The 21,466-nt window shown below is 57.9% G+C and overlaps 1 protein-coding gene across 5 annotated transcripts; it reads right to left on the reverse strand.

The window, feature by feature from the left end:
* Positions 1–12,153: 12,153 nt before the first annotated feature.
* On the reverse strand, positions 12,154–21,166 carry PHB1 (prohibitin 1). 5 transcript variants are annotated; one of them, XM_008271322.5, is made up of 7 exons: positions 21,121–21,166; positions 19,354–19,468; positions 17,751–17,912; positions 16,013–16,155; positions 15,775–15,891; positions 13,743–13,838; positions 12,154–12,519 (listed from the first exon to the last, which is right to left on the reverse strand). In XM_008271322.5, exons 2-7 carry the CDS (start codon positions 19,439–19,441, stop codon positions 12,307–12,309), a joined length of 819 nt encoding a protein of 272 aa, XP_008269544.1. In that variant the 5' UTR covers positions 19,442–19,468; positions 21,121–21,166; the 3' UTR covers positions 12,154–12,306. The 5 variants fall into 5 exon arrangements, with proteins under 5 accessions (XP_008269544.1, XP_051680848.1, XP_089174263.1 ...); XM_051824888.3 differs by having other exon boundaries at positions 21,096–21,166; XM_089318137.1 differs by having other exon boundaries at positions 21,055–21,166.
* Between the last annotated feature and the right edge of the window lie 300 nt (positions 21,167–21,466).

Genomic DNA, 21,466 nt, shown 5'->3' on the forward strand with positions numbered 1-21,466 from the left:
GCTTGAAGTCCATGTGCTGCTTTTTCAGGCATTTTCTGTGACTACTTTGAAGGACTCCCCCCCACCCCATGCACAGGTTTCTAAAGTTTCGCACCAAATTAAAATTATCTTGTCATTCCATTTTGAATGAATTTTTAAAGTGCCTTCCTATATTAAAATAATAGTAGTGGTGGTGGTTAGGCCACTGGTTCGGATGCCTGTGTTCCATGCTGGAAACCCTGGGTTTGATGCCCGGCTCCAGCTCCTGACTCTAACTTCCTGCTAACGCACACTCCCGAGGGGTGGCAGCGAAGGCTCAATGATTGTATTTTTACCACCGATGCAGGAGTTTCCAGCTCCAGGCTTAGGCCTCAGCCAGGGAACAGGGAACGTGATGGGCACTTGGGGAGTAGACCAATGGATAGGAGCTCTCTCTTTCTACCTCCGACATAAACAAGTTAATGGAAACACAGGCTTGCTGGGCTTGTGTGAAAGGAGCCTTCTGCTGGTCTGCTTCATCCCCACGCCTGCCCCCACCACGGGCACCCTCTCTGACGCCCTCCTGGCCATCCCAGCCCCTGCAGCTCACCTCTCTGCAGACTTGTGCAAAGTCACTTATCTTCCTTTATCCCCTGCCTCCATTAAGCGCACCACTAACTGCCCAGCTGCCAGCCTAGAAGTCGGAGCTGGCCTCCACGCCTCCCCAGCCTACAACTGAGGCCACTTTCTGAGAGCCCTCTCCTCCCTGGCTCTCCCACCCACCCCTGCTTGGCCTCTCTGTGGGTTCAAATAACCATGGACTGAATGTATTTGGGGAGGGGGGCGGATATTCCAGACGGTTCCAAAAGGAAACCTTGAATTTGCCGCACACCACGCTGTCTGCTGAATCCACGGGAATGAAGCGTGCACAGGTGCACCCTGCATGGCCTCCCCTCGTCTCGCAGGTCCTAACTCTCCCCAGCACTCATTCCTTGAAGCCTGCTCAGCTGGGCTCCTTTATTTGCTCTGCAATGGTTGCATCTGTACTGGACACGTCCAGACTTTTTTTCGTTGTCATTATTCCCTAAACAATGCAGTGTCACCGCTGTTCACGCCGCACTGACAGTGTGCTGGGTGACGCTGGTTGTCTAGAGCCGGTGTGAAGCATCTAGGAGGGTGTGTGTAGGTTCATTGCAAACGCTAAGCCATCTCACATAAGGGACTTGAGCCTCTGTGGATTTTGGTGTCCACTGGGGGCCCAGGAACCAATCCGCATGGTACCAAGGGACGACTGTACACAAATCCGACTCTCCGTCCCCCTCCCTGGGACTTGCCTCGTGCCTTCAGGATAAAGCACACACTCTGGGCAGAGTGTCACAGGGCCAACACCTGTTGAGCTTTCCAAGCGGTCACTCCCAGCCACTCCCAGCCCCTCCCGGGAAGCTGCCGCCTCATGGACCAGGCTCCCTCTGACTTGCACTGTCTTTTCCTGTCTCAGACCAGCTTGCCCGGGCCCTAGCACATACTGAAGGCAGAGAAAGTTACCCCACGTCTCTGTGTTCTGGCACCCGGGACGAAGCTGTCTCTTATTCTGGGGACGCGCAATGGCTTACTTGCTGGCGTCTTCCATGAGATGCTGGGTCCCGAACACGCGGACCCGTGTGTTACCTCTCTTTGCTCCTTCTGCTTTCCTCCTGGCTGAGGGCGGGCCAGGCTGACTGTGACCTACGGGGTTAGGAACTTGTGCCCCACCCCAAAGAGCTGACACTTTGGAGGCTATGGGACAAGAAATGGGATCCAGTTCCAGCAGCCTTGGGGACGGTCGCTCGCCCAGTCCTCACCACAAGGCTGAGATGACAGCCAAGGAAACTGCAGCATGGAAAAGTTACAAAGTTAGCACAAATCCGCGCAGCTGGGAAGTGACAGAGCCAGGAGTCAAAGGAACCCTGACCTCACCTCTGCGGTGCTGCCATCAGCACACTGATCCCTCTCCCCGCCCCGCAGCTGAATGCCCTGGGCTCCCTGCCTGGGGCTGGCGCAGGTGACAGCCTCCCGCTGGTCCCTCAGGTCCTCTGCCTGTCCACTCCCCCGGTCCTGTGCCAGGATGTTTGGAGGGATCAGATCCTGGTCCCAGGGAGTCACAGTCCTTGCCCAAGGGAGGACCTGCCTGAATGGGATCTAGGAAGTGCATGCCCAGGCCGTCCCTGCCCTCTGCCCACCAACCTGCACCTGGAGGCACCTGGAGGGCATCCCTAGGGCTCTACCTGCTCAGCTCTGGTCGTCAGTAACCTCGCCGTCTCCCCGGGCCTCTGCTCTCTGCTGCCCTGCCACCCCACACTTCCTTCCTGCTCTTAAGTCTCCTCACAGCAGCCCTGGGTATTTTTAACCCGAGGTCTCCACTCATCCCTCACTGACCCACGGGGACCGTGCTGGGCTGGGCAGGGGCGCTGGCCTGCTGGGAGGCCGAGGAGTGTTTGGGGGTGGGGCCCAGCCTCTTCCCTGCCCGCATGCATCTCTTGGGAGCTCTCCATCCTCTGCTTGTGGAACGAACCCTCTGTGCCAGCCCCGGTGGGCACTGTGCAAACCGCCCGGGGCACACTGGGAACTCCGGGTGAAGCTGGAAAGACTGCATACAGAGCCTGAGGAAGGTCAAGAAGCACCCTGAGCCTTGCCCATGCCTGGAACAACAGCAGGGTCCGCCCTCTGTCCCCTTTCCCCACCCTCATTCTGAGCATGGGTGCCCTCTGGAGGGGTGGGGGGGCTCTCAGAGCTGGCCGGTCTCTGACTTCGGAGTCGCAGCTCAGCACGCCCCCTGCACCCCGTCCACACTCCTCTTACACATGCCCGAAGGTCTCTGCTCCCACGTTCATCTGCCCCAGCCTGGCCCACCCATGCCCCCCACTCCCTCCTCCCCCGTGTAGGGATGGGTGTGTCTCACCAGATGCTTAATAGAAATGCTTTCATTTGCAGCCTAAACATCCGCCAAGGGCAGGTAAGCTGGCTGTTTCGATTTTGGAGCGAGCAGGGTTTGTTTTGTAGTTTGGTTTCTGCGCCCAGCTTTCTCAAAAATGAACACAGCAGCAGCTACACAGGTAGGTAATAGGGATATTTTTTTTCTTTCAGCAACTGACAATGACTCACTCTCTAAAGTAATTGATAGAGCGATGGCCCGAGGCACCCGGTACCCTAATCCGGGCCTGAGTCACACCGCAAAGCGTGCTTTTTGTGTTCAACTCTAATTCCTTTAACACGGGCAGCCCCTGCCTGATGTCTGTGGCGTCCATTCAGTTAGGAAACTGATTTTCTGCAGGGCCTGGTGGCACGCGGGCCTTGTTGATGGCACGGGGTGGGGGCTCCACCCCGTGCATCTACGGCTCCACCTGGCCACACCTCGGCTTCACACTCCTGTTCACACTCCCTCCCGTTCAGCACACCCCCCCCCCCCCGCCTTCCAAAGCTTTCTGACCATGGTCGCCGGGAACCGAGCCCACACCCTGTGTGGCAGCCCTTTTGGAATTGATCGTTGGGTCAACGACACTGACCGGGCCTCCCAGCGAGCAGAGAGCTGTATGCAGTGGGCACTGGGAGAAGGCAGAAAGAAAAAATATGTCCATGCTGGCTTGGGGGTGGGGGTGGGGGTGGGGGCCCTCTCACGCTGTGAACACTCAGGACTCATTCAGAAAAATGTGATCTAAGAACCTAGGAGCCGGGGGACCCCCACAGGGTGGAACTGGTCAGATCAACCCTCCCACAGGGGGAGGTCTGCGCCCACCTTTGATTGTCACCATGCTGTCCCCGCTGGCCAAATAAATGCACGGAGATGGGAACCCCCTTCCGGCACTGGGGCCAGAATTCCCCCAGCACCTCCACCAGGAAGTTGCCTCTTGGATCCTGGGCTGCTCCTTCCCCTCTGGGCTAACAGGCCGACAAGGCTGGAGGACTAGCCCCAGCGAAGGGGAAGTCGACCGGCTTCCTGTTTGTTTGTGAATCTCGGAGCAGCACCATGCAGTCGTGTGCACTGACCAAGCAGAGCAACACTGGCCTGAGACAAGAGCCCCCAGGAAGCCCCCACGCAGCTGGAGGGCACAGGGGGCCAGCCTGGTAGCAGCCACGCCTGCCTTCGGGGACAGGAGGCAGAGGGGCAGCAATAACCCCCCCCCCCCAAAAAAAAAAGGCAAAGCCACATGCAGCTCCGGGGGCCCAAGCACTGCCATCCTGCTCACCCCCAACGTTATCTGCTAGGGCTCTGGACACAAGTTCACTGCCAGTGGGAAATATGTGCAGAGGTGGCTGGGTCCTCGGCAGAACCAGGCAGCAGGTGTGACAGTTCTGTTTGCGACAATAACAGGGCGCATGGGACAAGATGTCACAGATACCAACAGAAGACAGTGTCGCCATCAGAAAGCACGCCGTGGACCAGAGGGTGCCACCGGGGTGAGACGTCCAAGGTGTCTCAATAAGTGAAGCGGCCAGCACAGGCCATTGTGGACGGCCAACAATGACACCAGCAGAGGACGTGCGCCCGCAGGCTTAGAACACCAGGACACCTTTCATTTTCTGGAGGGAGAATGAAGCAACCTAACAGGCCGGGGTTATGCTGGGGGAGAGGGGCTCTGGGAGCAGTGTGGAGGCAGGATTTCCCGTCACATCGTGTATGTCCTGTGCTGTCATCTAGTGATGCACAGAGATTCTAAAAACCTCACCTTGTGGGCAATGTCGTAGTTATAATATTAGGCTGTAGCTCACTCTGTCCTATTCCTTACACTTCTCTACCACTGAGAATGGAAAGTGTTCATCCCGGCCGGGGTGAGCATGTGGTGCAGTGGTTAAGTCCCCTCTTGGGACACCCACATCCCATAGTGGGTGGGGAGCCTGAGTTCGAGTCCCGCCTCCACTTTCCAGTCTTACTTCCTGCTACTTCGCACCCTGGGAGGCAGTGGTGATGGCCCAAATCCTTAGGCCGCTGCCACCCACAAGGGAGACCTGGATGGAGTTCTGAGCTCCTGGCTTTGGCCTGGTCCAGCCCTGACAGGGGGCAATCAGTAGAATGAAGATCTCTTTGTCCCCCTCTCTCTCTCTCTTTCAAATAAAAAGATGAAGATAAATAAATAAATTTTAAAAGTATAGGTATATAAAGTGTTGAACAATAAGGATTCTTTTTAAGACGATGGAAAGAATCGGACGGTATACATCTGCAGACGGAACCAGGGCTGAGCTGGCGTTGTCACTTCTCCAGGAAGACAAGCCGGAGGAGAGAGAACGCTCGCTCCAAGACCCGTCCACGTCAGCCACAGCGACTGCACAGCCCACGGTATGGGTTCCTCCGGGTGAATGCTTGTGCCCTCTCTGGCTTCCTCCCAGTCCCTCTGGTTCTTCCTCATTTCACAGCCTTGTCGTTTAACTTTCGGGCCAAGCCAAACAATAAGGAACAGAAATCTGAAGGAAGGAGAAGGAAAAAAACAAAACATAACAAACCCAAACCCTACGAAGCGCTCAATCACCTGCCTTTGGCCTGAGCCTCTTTATAAAGGACCTGGCTCCGCTCACCTTGTGAGCCCAGGACTGCACACAGTAGGGGCTCAGTGATACCTGCTGGGTGAACCTACAAGTAAACCGGCAGTGATGCCGGGAGAGACAGCGCCCCCTATGCAGAGACAAGCCCAGCCTCCCTGAGACTTATCAGCCTATCAGGCGGAGTTTTGCCCCTCCCTCTGTGTGCTTTGGGAAATCAGCAGGAAACTCGCGGGGCCTTAAGAAGAGAGTCAGATGTGCCCTCTGTACTGGATTAATTCGTTAATGACTGGGGAAGCTCCCCAAACTGGGTTCAGGCCACTGCAGCCCGAGGATCCTGCTCCTTGGGAGCCTTCCTGGTTAGGAAAGGGTTAAAGCAGAGCTGGGTGCCAGTCTCCTAGCTGGCAGAGAGATGGGCAGCACCAGTTTGGCGGGTGGCTGGGGCAGGGCAGTTGGTGTCTGTATAGCTCCAGACGCCCAGGGGGCTGCGCACCAGGAAGTCACCTCCAGAGAGTCACCTCCGCCTGTTTACTCGCCCCCAGCGCTGGCAGCGATGTTCCCCCAGCCCCTTCCCCGCCGTGTTTTTCTCAGTCCTGGCCTGGCACCTGCAGCAGCAGTCGGGTTGCTGCCATCTGGTGGAGAAGAGAGGTCACAGCACCGAAGGGAACTTTGGGGAAGAGCTAGGCCATTGCCAAGTGCTGCCGCCCTGCGGCTCCTCTCGGCAGCACCGATCTGAGCCGAGCTCCGGCTTCCTTCCCTGGTGGAGGACAGGACGGACCGGCTCACCGCTTCCTTCTCACGAACACTGCAAGACGGGTGTTCACAGTCTTGGTGTTGTAGGGAAGAAAAGATGTGAGGGGTTTATGAAATGCATCTGAGGTCTCCTAAAAGAATCCAAACCCAAGTGGCTCTAGTTCTAGAACCCATTCTAGAACCTTCTGGAACCAAGCTGTCTCCAGAGTAGGAACTGTGCTAAGTCCAGCGCAGCAGAGCTCCTGTCCCAGTGGCTCTGTGGCCTTCTGGGAAGCGAACCAGGCCATGGAAGAGATCTCAAATACACAATTTTTTTTTTTTTAAAGTGCACTCATGGCACGCATTTGGCCTAGTGGTTAAGACTCCCACGTGCCAGATCAGAGGGCCTGGGTTTGATACTCAGCCTGGCTCTTACTCCAGCTTTCTGCAATGCAGACCCTAGGGGGCAGCAGTGATGGCTCATGTAGTCGGGTCCCTGCCGCCCATGACAGGGACCTGGACTGATGTCCCAGCCTCCAGCTTCAACCGTGGGCAGGTAGGATGTGAATCACTGGATGGGCGATCCCTCTGCCTCTGAAATAAATACATTTTAAAAATGATATTTATTTACTTATTTTCTTTTTTTTGACAGGCAGAGTGGACAGTGAGAGAGAGACAGAGAGAATGGTCTTCTCTTTGCCGTTGGTTCACCCTCCAATGGTCGCCATGGCCGGCGCGCTGCAGCCTGCGCACTGCGCTGATGCGAAGGCAGGAGCCAGGTGCTTCCTCCTGGTCTCCCATGGGGTGCAGGGCCCAAGCACTTGGGCCATCCTCCACTGCCTTCCCGGGCCACAGCAGAGAGCTGGCCTGGAAGAGGGGCAACCGGGACAGAATCCAGCGCCCCGACTGGGACTAGAACCCAGTGTGCCAGCGCCGCTAGGTGGAGGATTAGCCTATTGAGCCGCGGCGCTGGCCTTACTTATTTTCAAAATATTTATTTATTTATTTGAAAGGCAGAGTGACAGCGGCAGAGGCAGAGAGAGGGAGAGAAGTCTTCCATCCTCTGGTTCAGTCCCCGCATGGCTGCAATGGCCGAAGCTGGACTGATCTGAAGCAAGGAGCCAGGAGCTTCTTCCAGGTTTCCCAATCAAGTACAGAGGCCCAAGGACTTGGGCCATCTTCTACTGCTTTCCCAGGCCATAGCAGAGAGCGGGATCGGAAGTGGAGCAGCCGGGACTTGAACCAGTGCCCATATGGGATGCCAGCACTGCAGGTGGAAGCTTTACCTGCTACGCCACAGCACCTGTCCCATAAATACATTTTTTTTAAAGTATTAAAGAATGAAGAGGCTTCACGCAGCCGCCTGTGAGTGCAGAGGAAGATCTACACAGCAAGCTGCCTTTGGAAGTGGACAGATGGGGGGGTGGTGCACCCTGCGGAGAGGCTGGGGACATCAAGAGTCTGCTACCCCTCCTGGCTTTGCCACCCACAGCCCCGCAGGATGCTGGGCAAGCCTTGTGCCCTCCTCACCCAAAGGAAGGGCTGTTCCTGGGGGTCCGGAGGCCTCTTTTGCAGTTCTGTGCTCTTGTGACTTCAGGGGCGGAGCAGCTGGGACAGGAAGGAGTCCCGGAAGGCGCAGGTGGTGAGGAGGATCCTGCGAGGGGGGTGTGTGCACACAAGGGACAAACAGCGTTCCCCACGGAGAGCTTGGCCAGGACAGGAAGGGAAAGAAGTGACTGCTAGCCAGGGGTAGAAAAGTCACCTGGTCACCTGCCCTCGAGTGCCTGGTGAAGGCGAGGCTGGGAACGACTCACAACAGAGAGCACCTGTAGGTTCTTCAGGGTCTCTGCTTGCCCAGGACAGACATGGGCTAAGCCAAGAGCCTTCTCCTCCCCACAAGAACAGCCCAGCCAGAAACCTTTCCCGGAGGTTCCAGCCCAGTTTAAAGCTCCCTGCTCCTGGCCAACCTCTTCCAAGCTTTGCTTGTAGATGAAGTCTCCCTTGATGAAAGAGACCTTGGCCCTGTCACTCTGGCAATGCTGGGACTGAACACTGAATGAAAAAGGAGTGAATTGGGCCTGCCCTGGCTGGCAGGGTGCCTTGGTAAGGCTTAGACGTGTGTGGCTGGAGGGAGGAGGATGGACACATCCCAGGCCCAGGGAAACCAGTGTGTAGTTGGAGCATGCCTTGGTCCACAACAGTGGGTGGATGGGGAGGAGGGGGTACTGCAGAAGAGAATAAAATCAACAGGCCCAGTGCCCTCAGGGAGCTCAAAGCTGTGGTCATCCTTGGACACTTAGGACAAAGCCCTGGGTTTGCCAGAAAAGCCACGAGCAGTGGAAGGCTGGGCAGGCATGACCAGTGTGTGCAGTGTGCAGTGCACGCATGACCAGTGTGTGCTCTGTGCCCAGTTAGCACAGCCCGAGCAGGGAGTCCATGCAGTGAGTGCAGTGTGGGGGTGTGGCACAGTGCACACTGCAGCCTGGCACTGTACACATTGCAGTTTTTGCACTCACTGGATGCACTGTACCCACTGCATGCACTGCACATCCTGTACTATACTGCATGCACTGCACTGGAGTCACTGGGCACAGCACTCACTTCACACGCTGCCTACTGTGCGATCACTACCCTCACTGGGTGCACTGCACGCCACTAACTCACTGGGCACAGCACTCACTTCCCACATCGTGTTCTCTTGACGCAATGCACGCACTGCCCTCACTGGATGCACTGAGCATTGTGTATGGTGTGCAGGGCTGTCAGGGTGCACAGTGCATGAACTGTACAGTGTCCACGCCCACTGGGTGCCGTGAGGGCAATACGCAGTGTGCACAGTGTGTACAGGGTGCATTGTGTAAGTGTCCACACACTGCGCTCTTAAACTGCACAGTGTGCTCTCACGGCACACCCTGCACCCTCACACTGCACAATTAGCAAAAAGCCAAAACAAGAAATGCTCAAGAGGATGCAGGGGGGCTATCTCGTATGCTGTTGGTGGGGCAGGAAGGTAAACTCCCACGGAGTCTTCTCAACCACAGCAGAAACAGAACGACCACGTGACCCCGCAATTCCACTCCTGCTGGTTCCACAGCTAAAGGAATTGAAACTGGTGTCAAAGGGACAGATGCACTCTCAGGTGCATTTCAGCATCATTCACAATAGGCAAGACAGAAAAGCATCCTAAATGCCAACGACTGGGTGAGCTAAGAAAATGTAATACTCCCAATGGAATACCGCACAGGCTTAAAAGAAGAAAACTTGTCATTTGTAATATGGATATAACCGGAGGGTCTTATGCTAGGTAAAATAAGCCAGGCACAAAATGCTGCCTGCTCTACCTTCTATGTGGAATCTAAAAATGTCAGTCACACAGAGAGGATGAAAGCAGTAAGCACACACTGGGAGGCTGGGGTCAGGGGGACCCCCACCAGGGCCCACAAAGTGGCACGGCAGTGAGGTTGCCATGGGGGAAGCTGCCCGAGTGCCCAGGATGAAATCCCATCTCCGCTTGTGAAACAGCTTCCTGCCAATGCGCACCCTGGGAGGGAGATGGTGGCTCACGGAACTGTGCCATCTCACGCTGCTTTTTCCAGGCCTTCAGTAGGGAGCTGGATCAAAAGTGCAGCAGCTGGGATGTGAACCAGCATCCATATGGGATGCTAGTATCGTTTTCTGATCTTTGAAAAATCAGAAATCTATCCCAGAACCATGATTGCCATGAATGGAGAACTGGACTCCCCTCTGGGACTTACTTTTAACTTGTTTATTGGCCTCATTCTCAATTCACCTGAAAATACAGAACTGTTGATAGGATATTCGTAACACTGGTGACTATTATCAGTCTTCAACTACAATATGTCTGCACATTAAACTTTATCACTGAAAAACCATCTAGATTCAACACACAAAACACTCTATTCCCCATCATGCAGTAATCTGTTATTTTTTTCCCCAAGTTAAAAATTTTAATTATTGGATCATATGTCCTTCACTCTCCAAACTACAAGCGATAAACAAGTCTACACTTCATTTGCCACTGTGACAGGGAGAGTGATGGCACAGCCAGCAGGAAGCCCGCCCGGCGCTGACCTGGGGGCAGAAGGCACCAGGAGCTGTGCGCGGCCACTTTTCAGCTCAGGGCTCTCCTACAGACACCTGGAGTATGAAACCCAATCTCTTGCCAAATGCAGGAAACACAACTGCTGTTTTAAAAAGAGCCTGGGGGAGAGCGGAGCCCCCGCCTCCTCCAAAGGGTGTCCAAAGCAATAAACAGCAGGAAGAGGGAGGCTGCAGCCTGGAAGCCGGTCTGGAACTTATTTAGGAATCAGGCTCTTTCTGTTTCTGTCTTTAAGGCGCTTTGAATCCAGGCACCTCATCATTCGCAGCCTCCCTGCTCTTAGAGCAAAGACCCAAAGTGGGAAGCCGCGTCCTGAAGCCGGAGAGACATGGAGCTGGGGAGGAGGGGGTGGAGTGGAGGCAGGGTCCCAGGTTCAGCGGAGGGCCAGGAGGCCACCCCCGCTGTCTGCTCCCGGGAGGATGGAAAGGGGCCAGACCCCTGCTGAGAGGCCCTGGGCGGGCTGTGGGGTGTAGGGATTGGGAGAACTTGATCCCACTCCCACCCACGTGTCAGGTCCCGTTTTCCCAGCTGACGGCTGGCCAACACTCTGGGGGAGGAAATGCGGAATCCAGGTCAGAGCGCGGCCCTCGTGGCCAGGTGGCGAGCGCAGGGGTTAACCGGAGAGCAGAGGCCACAGCAGCCGGTGTGCCTGCTCACCAAGCTGCTTCTTTCTCCCCGCGAGGATGTATAGTGGGGGACATTTCTCAGTGCTAGGTCTGCCGTCCTCCCCAGCATCCAACACACCTCCAATTCCGTGTCAGTCAAAGCAGAGCAAGCAATACAAACCCTCACCTAGGCCATCTTACGTGGAGGAAGATCAAGTTGGGGAGAGCAGTGAGGCGTCGTGAATACACGGGTTCGTGTCCCTGCTCCCCTCTGCTCACCCTGAACCATTGCTGATAGCGCGCGGGTGTCCAACTCCCGGCGAGCAGTGGCACACACCAGCGAGCACAGACTGCACACAGCAGTCTGTGGTCCTCCACGCGCTTGCACCCGGTTCATCTCAGGCTGGGGAATGAGCTGCAACCTGGCGCAGGGTGCCTGCTGCCTTGCTGGAGACCCTGCCCCGGGGCCGGGATGCTCTGTCCTTATCACACAGCCCCCACAAACAAGAAGATGCCGGGGCATGGAGCGGGGCGGACTGGGAGTCCTTTACTGACAGCAGTGGCCACACACTTGTCTCCTTCCCATGGCTGTTCCTGCACAGCGCACACGTCTTTGGCAAGCACGCTCAGGGCCGGCAGGATGCAATCCTTCAAGCTGGACTATTCCACTGGGCATTGGAGAGGTGGGGGGCAGAGAGGAAGTCTTCAGCAGGCCTCACATCTCGCTCCAGGCCTCAGTGCTCTCTCTCCAAGTCCACCCCGGCTTTAGGACCCTGGGGGGACAGCACCATCAGGCCCACCCACCTCCACAGGGGGAGAGTCCTCAGTCCGTGCCCCATTAGCACACACCTGCTTCCGCGGGCCGCAGTTAAAGGGAATCAGCCTTATGGCAAGAGACAGCCTGCTTCCTCTCCAATCCTCCCCGCACGTCTCCAGCTGTATCCACAGGGGAACTGGACAAGTGGGGCCCGCTGTGTCCGTGCCGCTGCGCGCCACATCCTCCCCCTGCACTAAGTGGCAGGGTGCAGGCCACACGTGCTCAAGCTGACAGCTCTGGTCCCCAGTCCTGCACGCACCCTGCCCTGCCTTTCTTCTGCCCACTGCCAGGGCCTGAGCCGGAGCTCCTGTAGGCGCCAGAGTGGGACCCCAAGCCGGTCTGTGCAGGCGCATGGCAATATTTGGTAGGGAGGCAGGAAAAAGTCAATGGATGGAGAACTATGAGACAGCTTCATGTGACGGAGTAATCAGAGATCTGATTCTACCTTTATTCCCTCCACTTTACGCCAATCGGGAAGTTTCACAGTGATTTCTGGGGTGGGGCGGGAGGAAGGCTGAGTGTTCAGAACGGCCGGGGCTGCGCCTCTGCAGGCGGGGCGGGCCTCACTGGGGCAGCTGCAGGAGCACCGACTGCCCGGCCGGCAGGTAGGTGATGTTCCGGGAGCGCGAGAGCTGGTACGCGATGTCCTCCGCCGCCTCCAGCTTGCGCAGCTCGATCAGGCCGTCGCCCGCGGTGGCCAGCGAGTTGGCGATCAGCTCGGCAGCCTTGGAGTCGCCTTCGGCAGAGATGATGGCCGCCTTCTTCTGCTGCTCGGCCTGGGGGAGGAGGTGGAGAGGGGCTGAGGCGCCACCTTGGGGCACCAGGGGGTCAGGCTACAGCCTCGAGAGGAGCAGGCCGAGGCCCTGGCCGGCTCCTGGAGGAGCTCTGAGAATTTGCCTCCCCCTCCTACGAGGTCAATGGAGCGCACTGTGCACCCATTTCTCCTCTTCCCTGCGACGCCCACTTCCCACCACTTCCGCAGGCAGGACAGACCTCTGTCTTATCCAAGGTTCTCACTGATACCAACCAGCAGGCTAGCCCTCTCTGAGCCAGGAGGACCCCAGGAGAGAAGGAAAGGATTCCATCCGTCCTCACACACCTCCCTCTCGGGTCCTAAGTCAAGATGACTTTCACCCGGCCAGCAGAGCCAGGAAGAGCAGCACGTGCCCGTGACTCTGACCAGGAGCCCAGGCGCCCAGAACGCGGCATCCTTGCCTCACCCCGGATCAACAGTGAGCACCTCTGTCTGCAACGCGCCACCTTCAGGGTGCGGGAGGACACAGCAATAAGGCTCGTACACCATCACCCGATTCTGAAAGAGCAGGGCTCTGCGGGTTCGCTCAGGAAGCCTCTCCTGTGTGCAAGCAGCCCTGGGCCCGCGCCCGAGGCAGAACCGGCACTGGCGGCACGGCTGGCACCAAGCGAAGCAAGGCCCTGCCCTCACCAAGTGTCCTGTCTTGCAAAAGAAACCCATCCCTTTACACCTGGATTCCAGGGACTGGGGTGGGGCTTCAGGGTCAGCAACACAGGTGGTAGGGAGAACAGCAAAGCACACAGTGCTCCGTAAGGCTGCTATGCAAATGCACCAGGTCCCACTGCTCTCTCAGACATCTGGATGGACTTAGCGCCGGGAAAAACCCAGTGCCGATAGCACATCTGGTGCAACGTTTGATCTTTCTTCTGCTGTCAGCTCTCACCATGCAGCCACGGTAAAAACGCCTGAAAACACTCCCAGGGAAACACTGTGGTTTGGAGGAGTGGTTTTGATCTTTGGGAAGTAAAAGAAAAAAATCCTCCTGTGATTCAGGAACAACTTCACCTGCCCCTGACTTGCCCCAAAACCTCTGGAACCAACTGCAGGCGCTGGGTCCCTCCAATCCCCTCCCGACGATCCCGGAAGGAGATGACAGATGATGAATCTCCAGGCCACCCAACAACTGGGAAGCCGAGCGCAGGAGAACAGGAGCAGCGCGCCCCTGCCATCTGGTGGAACACTCACCTTCTCCACCACGAATCTGGCCCTCTCCGCTTCCTGCTGGGCCACCTGTTTGGCTTCCACTGCCTCCGTGAACTCCTTCCCGAAGGTCAGATGCGTCTAAGGGGAGCGCAAGCACAAGATGAGGCGGTGTAATTGCTTAGGCAGCGCTGCTGGGAGGCCTGCGCGGCTGCTGAAGGAAGAGACCAGAACACGCTTCCACCGCCACGTCCTTGTCCAAGTGCAGTCTGTGCCCCAGAACCCTTAGCTGCTCGCACATCGTCCTGTCCCCGAGTACAGGACCTCACAGAGGAAAATGGCACCTGGAGCTTTGGCCAGGACCCAGGGACACTTGAGGACAGCTCCATCCACTGACCACCTCCTGGAGGGAGCCTCAAGGTTCTAGGATCCCCCCACCCCACCTCCACGCTTCCCAGGTCCTTTGATGCCCGGATCAGAGGCCGGAGGGAGGCCAGATGGAAAGCCGAGCCCTGAGAGCTGGGGACGCGGCCAGTTCCCAGCAATCAGGAGCCAGTGCTGTTTATGCATTATCCAGTCCGCCTCTCTCATGGCCCCTCCCGACAGGAGCAGGACGGGAGGAGGTGGGGTGCAAACCCTGCTGTGCCCAAAGAGCCAGGGGTTCTGGCAGAGGGTTTAAAAGAGCAGGCAGGGAAGGCCATCGGTGGGGCGGAGGGGGGTAGCCGACTATCCTCGGCCTTCCGTAATCACAGGAAAAATGAAGACTCGGCTGACGCCACACTCTCTGAAGACAGCACCCACAAAGGGAACAGAGCTGAGCTCCCAACGCACAGCTGTGAGCAACTGACGTCACCCAAGGAAGAGACGAAGGGCGGGGGGCACTGGTTTGGGGATCAGATTCTATTTGTTTCATTTCCTCTTCTACCCTCCCAACCTTTGCTGTTTTAAAAAAGTAGAAGCTGCCCCCAACTTCTGGGCAGTAAATCCAGGGCCCTCTTCCGGCATGTGGAGCCCTGACTTCTAAACTGCACCTGCTCTGAGTCCCGTTCAACAGCTGGGCGAGAAAATATGATCCTGAGAGGTGACAAGTGAAGTGCATGATTAAGGAACATGATTCCTGCTTGAGGGGCAGCCGAGGCAGCCAATTCCCAGGAAACCTCATTTTCCCCTCACACCTCTCAGCCAGGGTTTCTTGTGGTCAGCCCACATTTCCCCCGAATGCAGCATGTGGGGGTCTGGACTTGGCATCTGCTCGGCCTAGGTGTCGGCGCTCAAGTGAGCAAGCGGAAAGAGCCTGAGGGTCAGCTCTGGTGGAAGCAGCCAGGGCTGCAGCCTGGCATCCTGCCAGTAGGGGGAGCCCACAGGCCCTTCCATTTCCATCCAGCGGTGGGCGTCTTGTTTACAGAGCTGCACAGATGCCAAGGGGGACGGAGGGCCTATCCCTGAACAGGAAAACACTACCCCACCACCCGAATACATCACCCCAGATGATCTTTCCCAGGGAATCTAGAAACACGACCCCATCCCCCAACCCTGCTGGCCCTGCCCCTACGACTTGCAGCCTGAGTTCTGACACCGATGCCACACACAGACTGTACGTCTCAGGAGGACAGCTCATGCCTCGGAGCTGTCCTTTGCCCTCCACGGCAGGCCTTGGGGAAGGGGCCACTCATTTACACCCTATCACCTTTCGCGGGCTCTGCCTGGGAGGTCTGCGCGAGGGAGAAGAATGACTGTGCACTGCCCTGGTCTCACTAGCAGGCAGTTTCTTCCCATGCCTGCTGGGTTTCACGAGACATCGCTTTCTGGAGAGCTCAGGCAATGCTGTTTGGTGACTGGGGGCCCCTGGGGGCAGCAGAGAGGGTAAGCCACTTGTATATGGCAGAGGGAGGAGAAAGAGCCCCCAGCAGAAGACAACCCCAAGGAGACTGACCCACAGTCAAGGGGAGCCCCTGCTTCCAAGCCTCACCCCCAGGGACGTCTAGGGCAGCAGCCATGGTGCCTGCTGGGAACCAGAGCCAGGCGCCTGGGCACAAACCATGGCCCCCTCCCGCCCTCCCGCTCCCTCCGCTCTTACCAAGGACACGTCATCCAAGATGAGGCCGAAGGTAGCCGCGCGCTCGGTGAGGTCGTCGCTCACCTGCCTGGAGACCAGCTCTCTCTGCGTGATGAGCTCCCCCGCGTCAAATCGCGCCTGGTTTCAAAGGGAGGCGCACAGAGCCGGTCGGGTTAGGGAGGAGGCGGAAGAGGAGCCGGGGCGTTGACAGCTGCGGGCCGAGCCAGGGGCTCGGGGCGGAGGGCACCCGCTCACTCACCACCACGGACTTGAGGATCTCGGTGGTGATGGACGGCAGCACGCGCTCGTCGTAGTCCTCCCCGATGCTGGTGAAGATGCGTGGCAGCTGGCTGGCCACCGGCCGGAAGAGGATGCGCAGCGTGATGTTGACGTTCTGTAAATCTGAGTGGGGGACAGACGCCGGCGTGAACAGCGGCTGCAGGGAAGCCAGCGGCTCTTCATCATCTCTCCTGCCGTCCGCTCACCTCCACTTAGCAGCAGCTGTGTGATGCCAACACAGCACCACGCAGCCAGGCGCTGCTCGCGATGTCACAAATGTCCTCTGATACCTCAGATTCAGATGCTGCATCCAACAGGACACGCGACATTGGTCTGAGCACTGGATGTTTCAAGGCCACAGCAAGGCAGGCTAGGGTGAAGCCTCCCCACGGCCCAGTGCACGTGACTGAGTGAGGAGCTGGCCGCATGGGGGCAAAACGGGACAGCAAGAAATCCCAAAGTGGTAGGCCGTTGAGAAGTAGGCCTTAAGTGACATTCTCCGTTTCTCCATCCCCATCCCGCCCCTCCCCAAGTCTGCATTTGCCTGTGCAGCAAGCAAGCCAGAGCCAGAGCCGGAGCTGCAGAACAGATCTGCCGGGCGGCCGCCCTCCTCCTCTGCGTCTCCCAGTCCTGGCACGCGCACTTCCTCACAGCAGCCTCCCAGCGCCTGTGGGAGCCAGCGCTCTCTCCCTGCTCCCCACGCTCCCCGTGACCTTGGCCCTCATCCTCCCGCCGCGACATGATTGCTTGTTCACATGGCTATCTCCCGAAGGCTCCTGTTTTAGTCATCTCTCACCGGCCCCCGCCCGCCCCAGCACAAGGCCTGGCACAGGTACAGGAAGCCCACATTTGCTAGGGAACGGCACTGAAGGCCCCGCGAGTTGCAGAGACAACACACCAGCATCTGCGGGACCTCTCTCAGCCAGCCACGCGGCTCCAGGCGGGGCCGCCACGCACTGCCTGCCTGCCTGCAGGTGACTCTCCGCAGGTGGGAGGGAGAGAGGAGGCGGGAATTCACTCCAGGCTTGGACTGGAAGCTCACTGAAGGTTTCAGAGGCCAGAAGCCTGCCCTCGGGCCGCGGCCTCAGCCTGTGGGGCAGCAGCGTGAGCCTCACGCCGCTAGAGCCGAGGCAGAAGTGGGGCTGGAGCGCGGTTTTCACGATAGCTGATGGGAAGGGCGATCGGAGCGAACAGCGCACTGGGATTTCTTTAAAATCAGATCCCTGGGGCCGGCATGGTGGTGCAGCAGGCAAAGTCGCAGTCTGCAGCGAAGCATCCCATGTGGGTGCCAGTTCGAGTCCTGGCTGCTCTGCCTAGGAAAGCGGCAGAAGAGAGCCCCTGCACCCACGTGGGGGACCTGGCGGAGGCTCCTGGCTTTGGATCCGCTCAGCTCCGGCCACTGTGGCCATCTGGGGAGTGAACCGGCAGATGGAAGATATTTTCTCCCTCTCTCCCTGTAACTCTGCCTTTCAAATAAAACAAATCTTAAAAAATATATATATCAGATCCCTGTGCAGTTCTGGAGAGACCTCCATGTGCCTGCACTTGCACTGCTGGCTGTGCGCACCGCAAGCGTCCATTTCTCTCCACGAAGCCACACGAGGCGCTGTGAAGTCCAACCTCCTTGGCAATCCCGGCTGCCAAAGCTGCTGCTGGAGCTGGCGGACGAGCACAGCACCCATCCCGCGGGCCCCGATCCGCCTCCGGGCAGCACTCACCTTTGCTACCGGTGATGACCGGCACGTTCCGCGGCCGCGAGCGGCAGTCGAAGATAATTGGCTTCTGCACCCACGGTATGAGGAAGTGGGTCCCTTCCCCCACCACCATGTCCTGCACGCCTCGGAACCGGTCAAAGATGACAGCTCTGTGCCCAGCGTCCACTGGGAAGGAAGGCAGGCAGCTTAGAAAGAGGCTCACCCCCACCCGAGGGGTCCCGTCCGCGGGAGATTGCCGACGTCTCCCCTCTCGTGCGCCATATTCCTGAACTCCTCGTCTGCAGAGGCCTCTAAACAGCTACAAAACAATCACTTCCTGCCACGCAAGTCTCCCCCAGGAGACCGCGTGCCTCAGCATCCTTTCTCCCTCAAAGGCCCAGCCCGGATTTTCTGAGGAACCACCCCACTCCAACCTCCCGCCACACTCGCCAGGAACCGTGGTCCTCACTGTTGGCACCCGTCCTGGCTCTGGCTCGCAGAGGCAGCGCCAACCCTGCGGGAGACACTGCGACTCCCGGGGCGCTGCCTTTTCTCTCTCCCAGCACATTCTCCGAAGTTCCAAGGGGTTCGGGGCCGTCCTGCGGCCGCATGGGGAACACTCAGCGGCAGCAACCACGCAGGTGCAGCCCAGAGGATCACGCCGCCAGACACGCAGGCCCTCCCCGCCAGGCGCCGTCTGCCCTGCTCCTCTGGCCCACACACCCCGCCTCCTCCTGTCAGCCACACACCACCGGGGCACTCGGCTGCTGCTCGGCCGTGGTGAGATCACCCAAAGTCAGAGGCAGGCAAGGTCTCGACGACTAGTGCAAGCCCACCGCTTGACCAACGAGAAGCTGAGGTGTAGAGGGAGCAGCCACTCGCCCACGGCCACACAGCAGGGTGGAAGGAAAGGCATCTTAGCCCCCTGCCGCACCGTGCAAAGCTGAGTGTGCAAAGAAGTTACTTTCTGGGGACGGGCACTGGGCCTAGCAGTTAAGTACAGCAAAGACGCCCAGGCCCGACACCCAGCTCTGGCTCCCAATTCCAGCCTCCCGGTGGTGCAGACCCTGGGAGTCAGCAGAGGATGGCTCGGGTGGTTGGGCCCCATTCACTCATGTAGGAGCCCTGGAGTGAGTTCCTGCTCCTGGCTTTGGCCTGGCCTGGTCCCAGTCACTACAGATATTCATGGAGTGAACCACCAGATGGGAGCACTGGCTGGCTGGCTGTCTCTCCCTCTGCCTCTTCAATAAATTTTACAAAGAAAAGAAAAATCTATCTTCTCGGGAACCACCCAACCTCCACAGAGCAAAATCTCCTGCTCAGGCAGCAGGGACGGCTCGTGCGGACATCCCGGCACCCTGCCGCAACGTCACTCCACGGGGACGAGGCCCCTGCAGACCCCCGACCAGCTACAGGGCGGGGAGGCCCCTTTTGCAGGAAGGCTGGGAGACCCTTTTTAGGTCAGTGGCTCCCCCAGCAATACCACCACACAGGGTGGGAGGGCAGCTGAGCCCTCCCGACCTCCAACACAGTCACACGGCAGCGTCCGTCAAGAGCGTCCCATGGGCTGCGCACGCCAACCCGCATCTTCTAGCGAAGGGAGTGCCCCACTGCCCTCGAGCCTCACCGTTATATAAGGCAGAGTTCACCACGCCTCCCGCGACGGCTAAGGCCAGGCCGAACTTGCCAATGGACTCAAACACTTTGGCAGCCATGTTGCCTTCTGCTGGACCCACTCACACCTGAGGGAGGTAAAAGCAAAACAAAGTGAGCCAAAGCCTCTCCCAGGCACATTCACTCCTCCAGCTGGCCCTGCTATTCCCCCACAACCTCCACGGAAGGCCCCAGCAGACCACACTCGACACGTCGCAAAGCCGGCCTCGGGCTTCTGCTACTCTTTCTCGGTCACTTCAGAGAGGCTGGGGCACTCAGTTCTTTTTTTTTTAAGATTTATTTATTTATTTGAAAGGCAGATTTACAGAGAGGCAGAGGCACAGAGAGAAAGAAAGCTTCCGCTGATCCAAAGCCAGGAGCATCCTCCAGGTCTCCCGCGCAGGTGCAGGGCCTAAGCACCTGGGCCATCTTCCACTGCTTTCCCAAGCCATAGCAGAGAGCTAGATCTGAAGTGGAGCACCCGGGACACGAACCGGCACCCAGAGGGGATGCTGGCACTGCAAGTGGTGGCTTTACCCACTATGCCACAGCGCCGGCCCCTGGGGCACTCAGTTTAATAATAGGGACAAGGGGCGCACACTATCGAGTAGTAGGCTAAGCCTCTGCCTGTGGCAACGCCATCTCATACAGGCTCTCGTTCGAGTCCCAGCTGCTCCTCTTTAGATCCAGCTCTCTGCTATGGCCTGGGAAAGCAGTGTAAGATGGCCCAGGTGCTTAGGCCCTGCACCTGCACGGGAGACCTGGAGGAAGCTCCTGGTTCTTGGCTTCATATGGACTAGCTCCAGCCACTGCAACCATTTGGGGAGTGAACCAGTGGATGAAAGACCTCTCTCTGTCTCTCCCTCTCTCCATCTGTAACTCTCTCTCTCAAATAAATAAGTAAAAACTCTAAAAAAATAAAAAATAAACCACCTCCCATTTCCTGGACAAACAGGTGCAGGAGAGACGCCATGTATGTGCCTGCTCATGTTTGGAAAAGTTTTGGAAAAACTCTGGGTTGGGAAAGTGACTCAAAGAATGTGCTCCCTGGTGACGCTGGCAACAAAAAGTTACAGTAACAGTTCACATTCCTAACGGGAAGTGATTTAACCCTCACAGCTGCCCCCTCGAGAGGAGACAGGCACACAGGCTACCCAAGGACTCAGCTATTCAGTGGCAGGGCCTGGAGGCCGAATTCTACAAGGTCCAGCCCAACTCCCCGCCACACTGCTGCTCAAGAGGAACCTGTTACGACGGGAGCGGGAGGTAGAGGGCATTCTGGAACCCAGAGAACCCAAAAACCAACAGGGCCGAAAGGCTCTGAGCAGCTGCCCGGCGCGGGAGCGCGCCAAGAACGCGCGGCAGGCCTACCGAGCCCACTCCAGCGCGAACTTTACAGCCCCGCCCAGCGTCCACGTTCGCTCCGGTCCCAGGGCTCCCTCCCTCCCGGACCGCAGCTCCGAGACCACGCTGACCTCGCCCCATGCATTTACGTCTTTCCTCCCCGAGGCCAAGACAGCCAGCGCTCCTTAATTGTAATAGCTTCTGGATTATTCCTCGCCCGGCCCCCCCCAACACGGACACCTTCATCACTTTGCATAGCCCCCGGCTCAGTCCCTCCCCCTCTCCAGCAAAGCACACCCAAGCACGCACCCCTCTGGACCAAGGTGCGCGCGAGAAGGCAGATGAGGACTGCAGAGACGGCCAGCCACACACCTCAGACGTGCCCCTCCACTCTCACCTGCTTCCACTCTGACCTCCACATGAATTCCCCAACCGCGCGTACTGCGCGTGCGCCGAGCAGCTCCCGCCTCCTCCCCACCCTCCTTCAAGGTCCGCGCCTTCGATTGGTGGAAACGCGCTCTGTGAATTCTGGGAACGGTAGTTTACAGCCTCGCCATAGCGCAGCCGGCTTTCGCAGATGAACTACAATTCCCAAAGGCCATGCAGCTGCCTGCCCGTGCAGCAAAACCTTCTCTCTTTGGCGATAATCGCGGAACTATTTGCCGAAAAGCCTTTTGGGGGATGTAGTTTCCTGGGAATAAAGGCACGTGCCTATTCCGTACTGATGCTGGCGCTGCGAGATG

Source organism: Oryctolagus cuniculus, chromosome 17, assembly GCF_051225735.1.
Source record: "Oryctolagus cuniculus isolate XC-2025 breed Fujian yellow rabbit chromosome 17, ASM5122573v1, whole genome shotgun sequence".
In the NCBI taxonomy this organism is placed as follows: Eukaryota; Metazoa; Chordata; class Mammalia; order Lagomorpha; family Leporidae; genus Oryctolagus; species Oryctolagus cuniculus.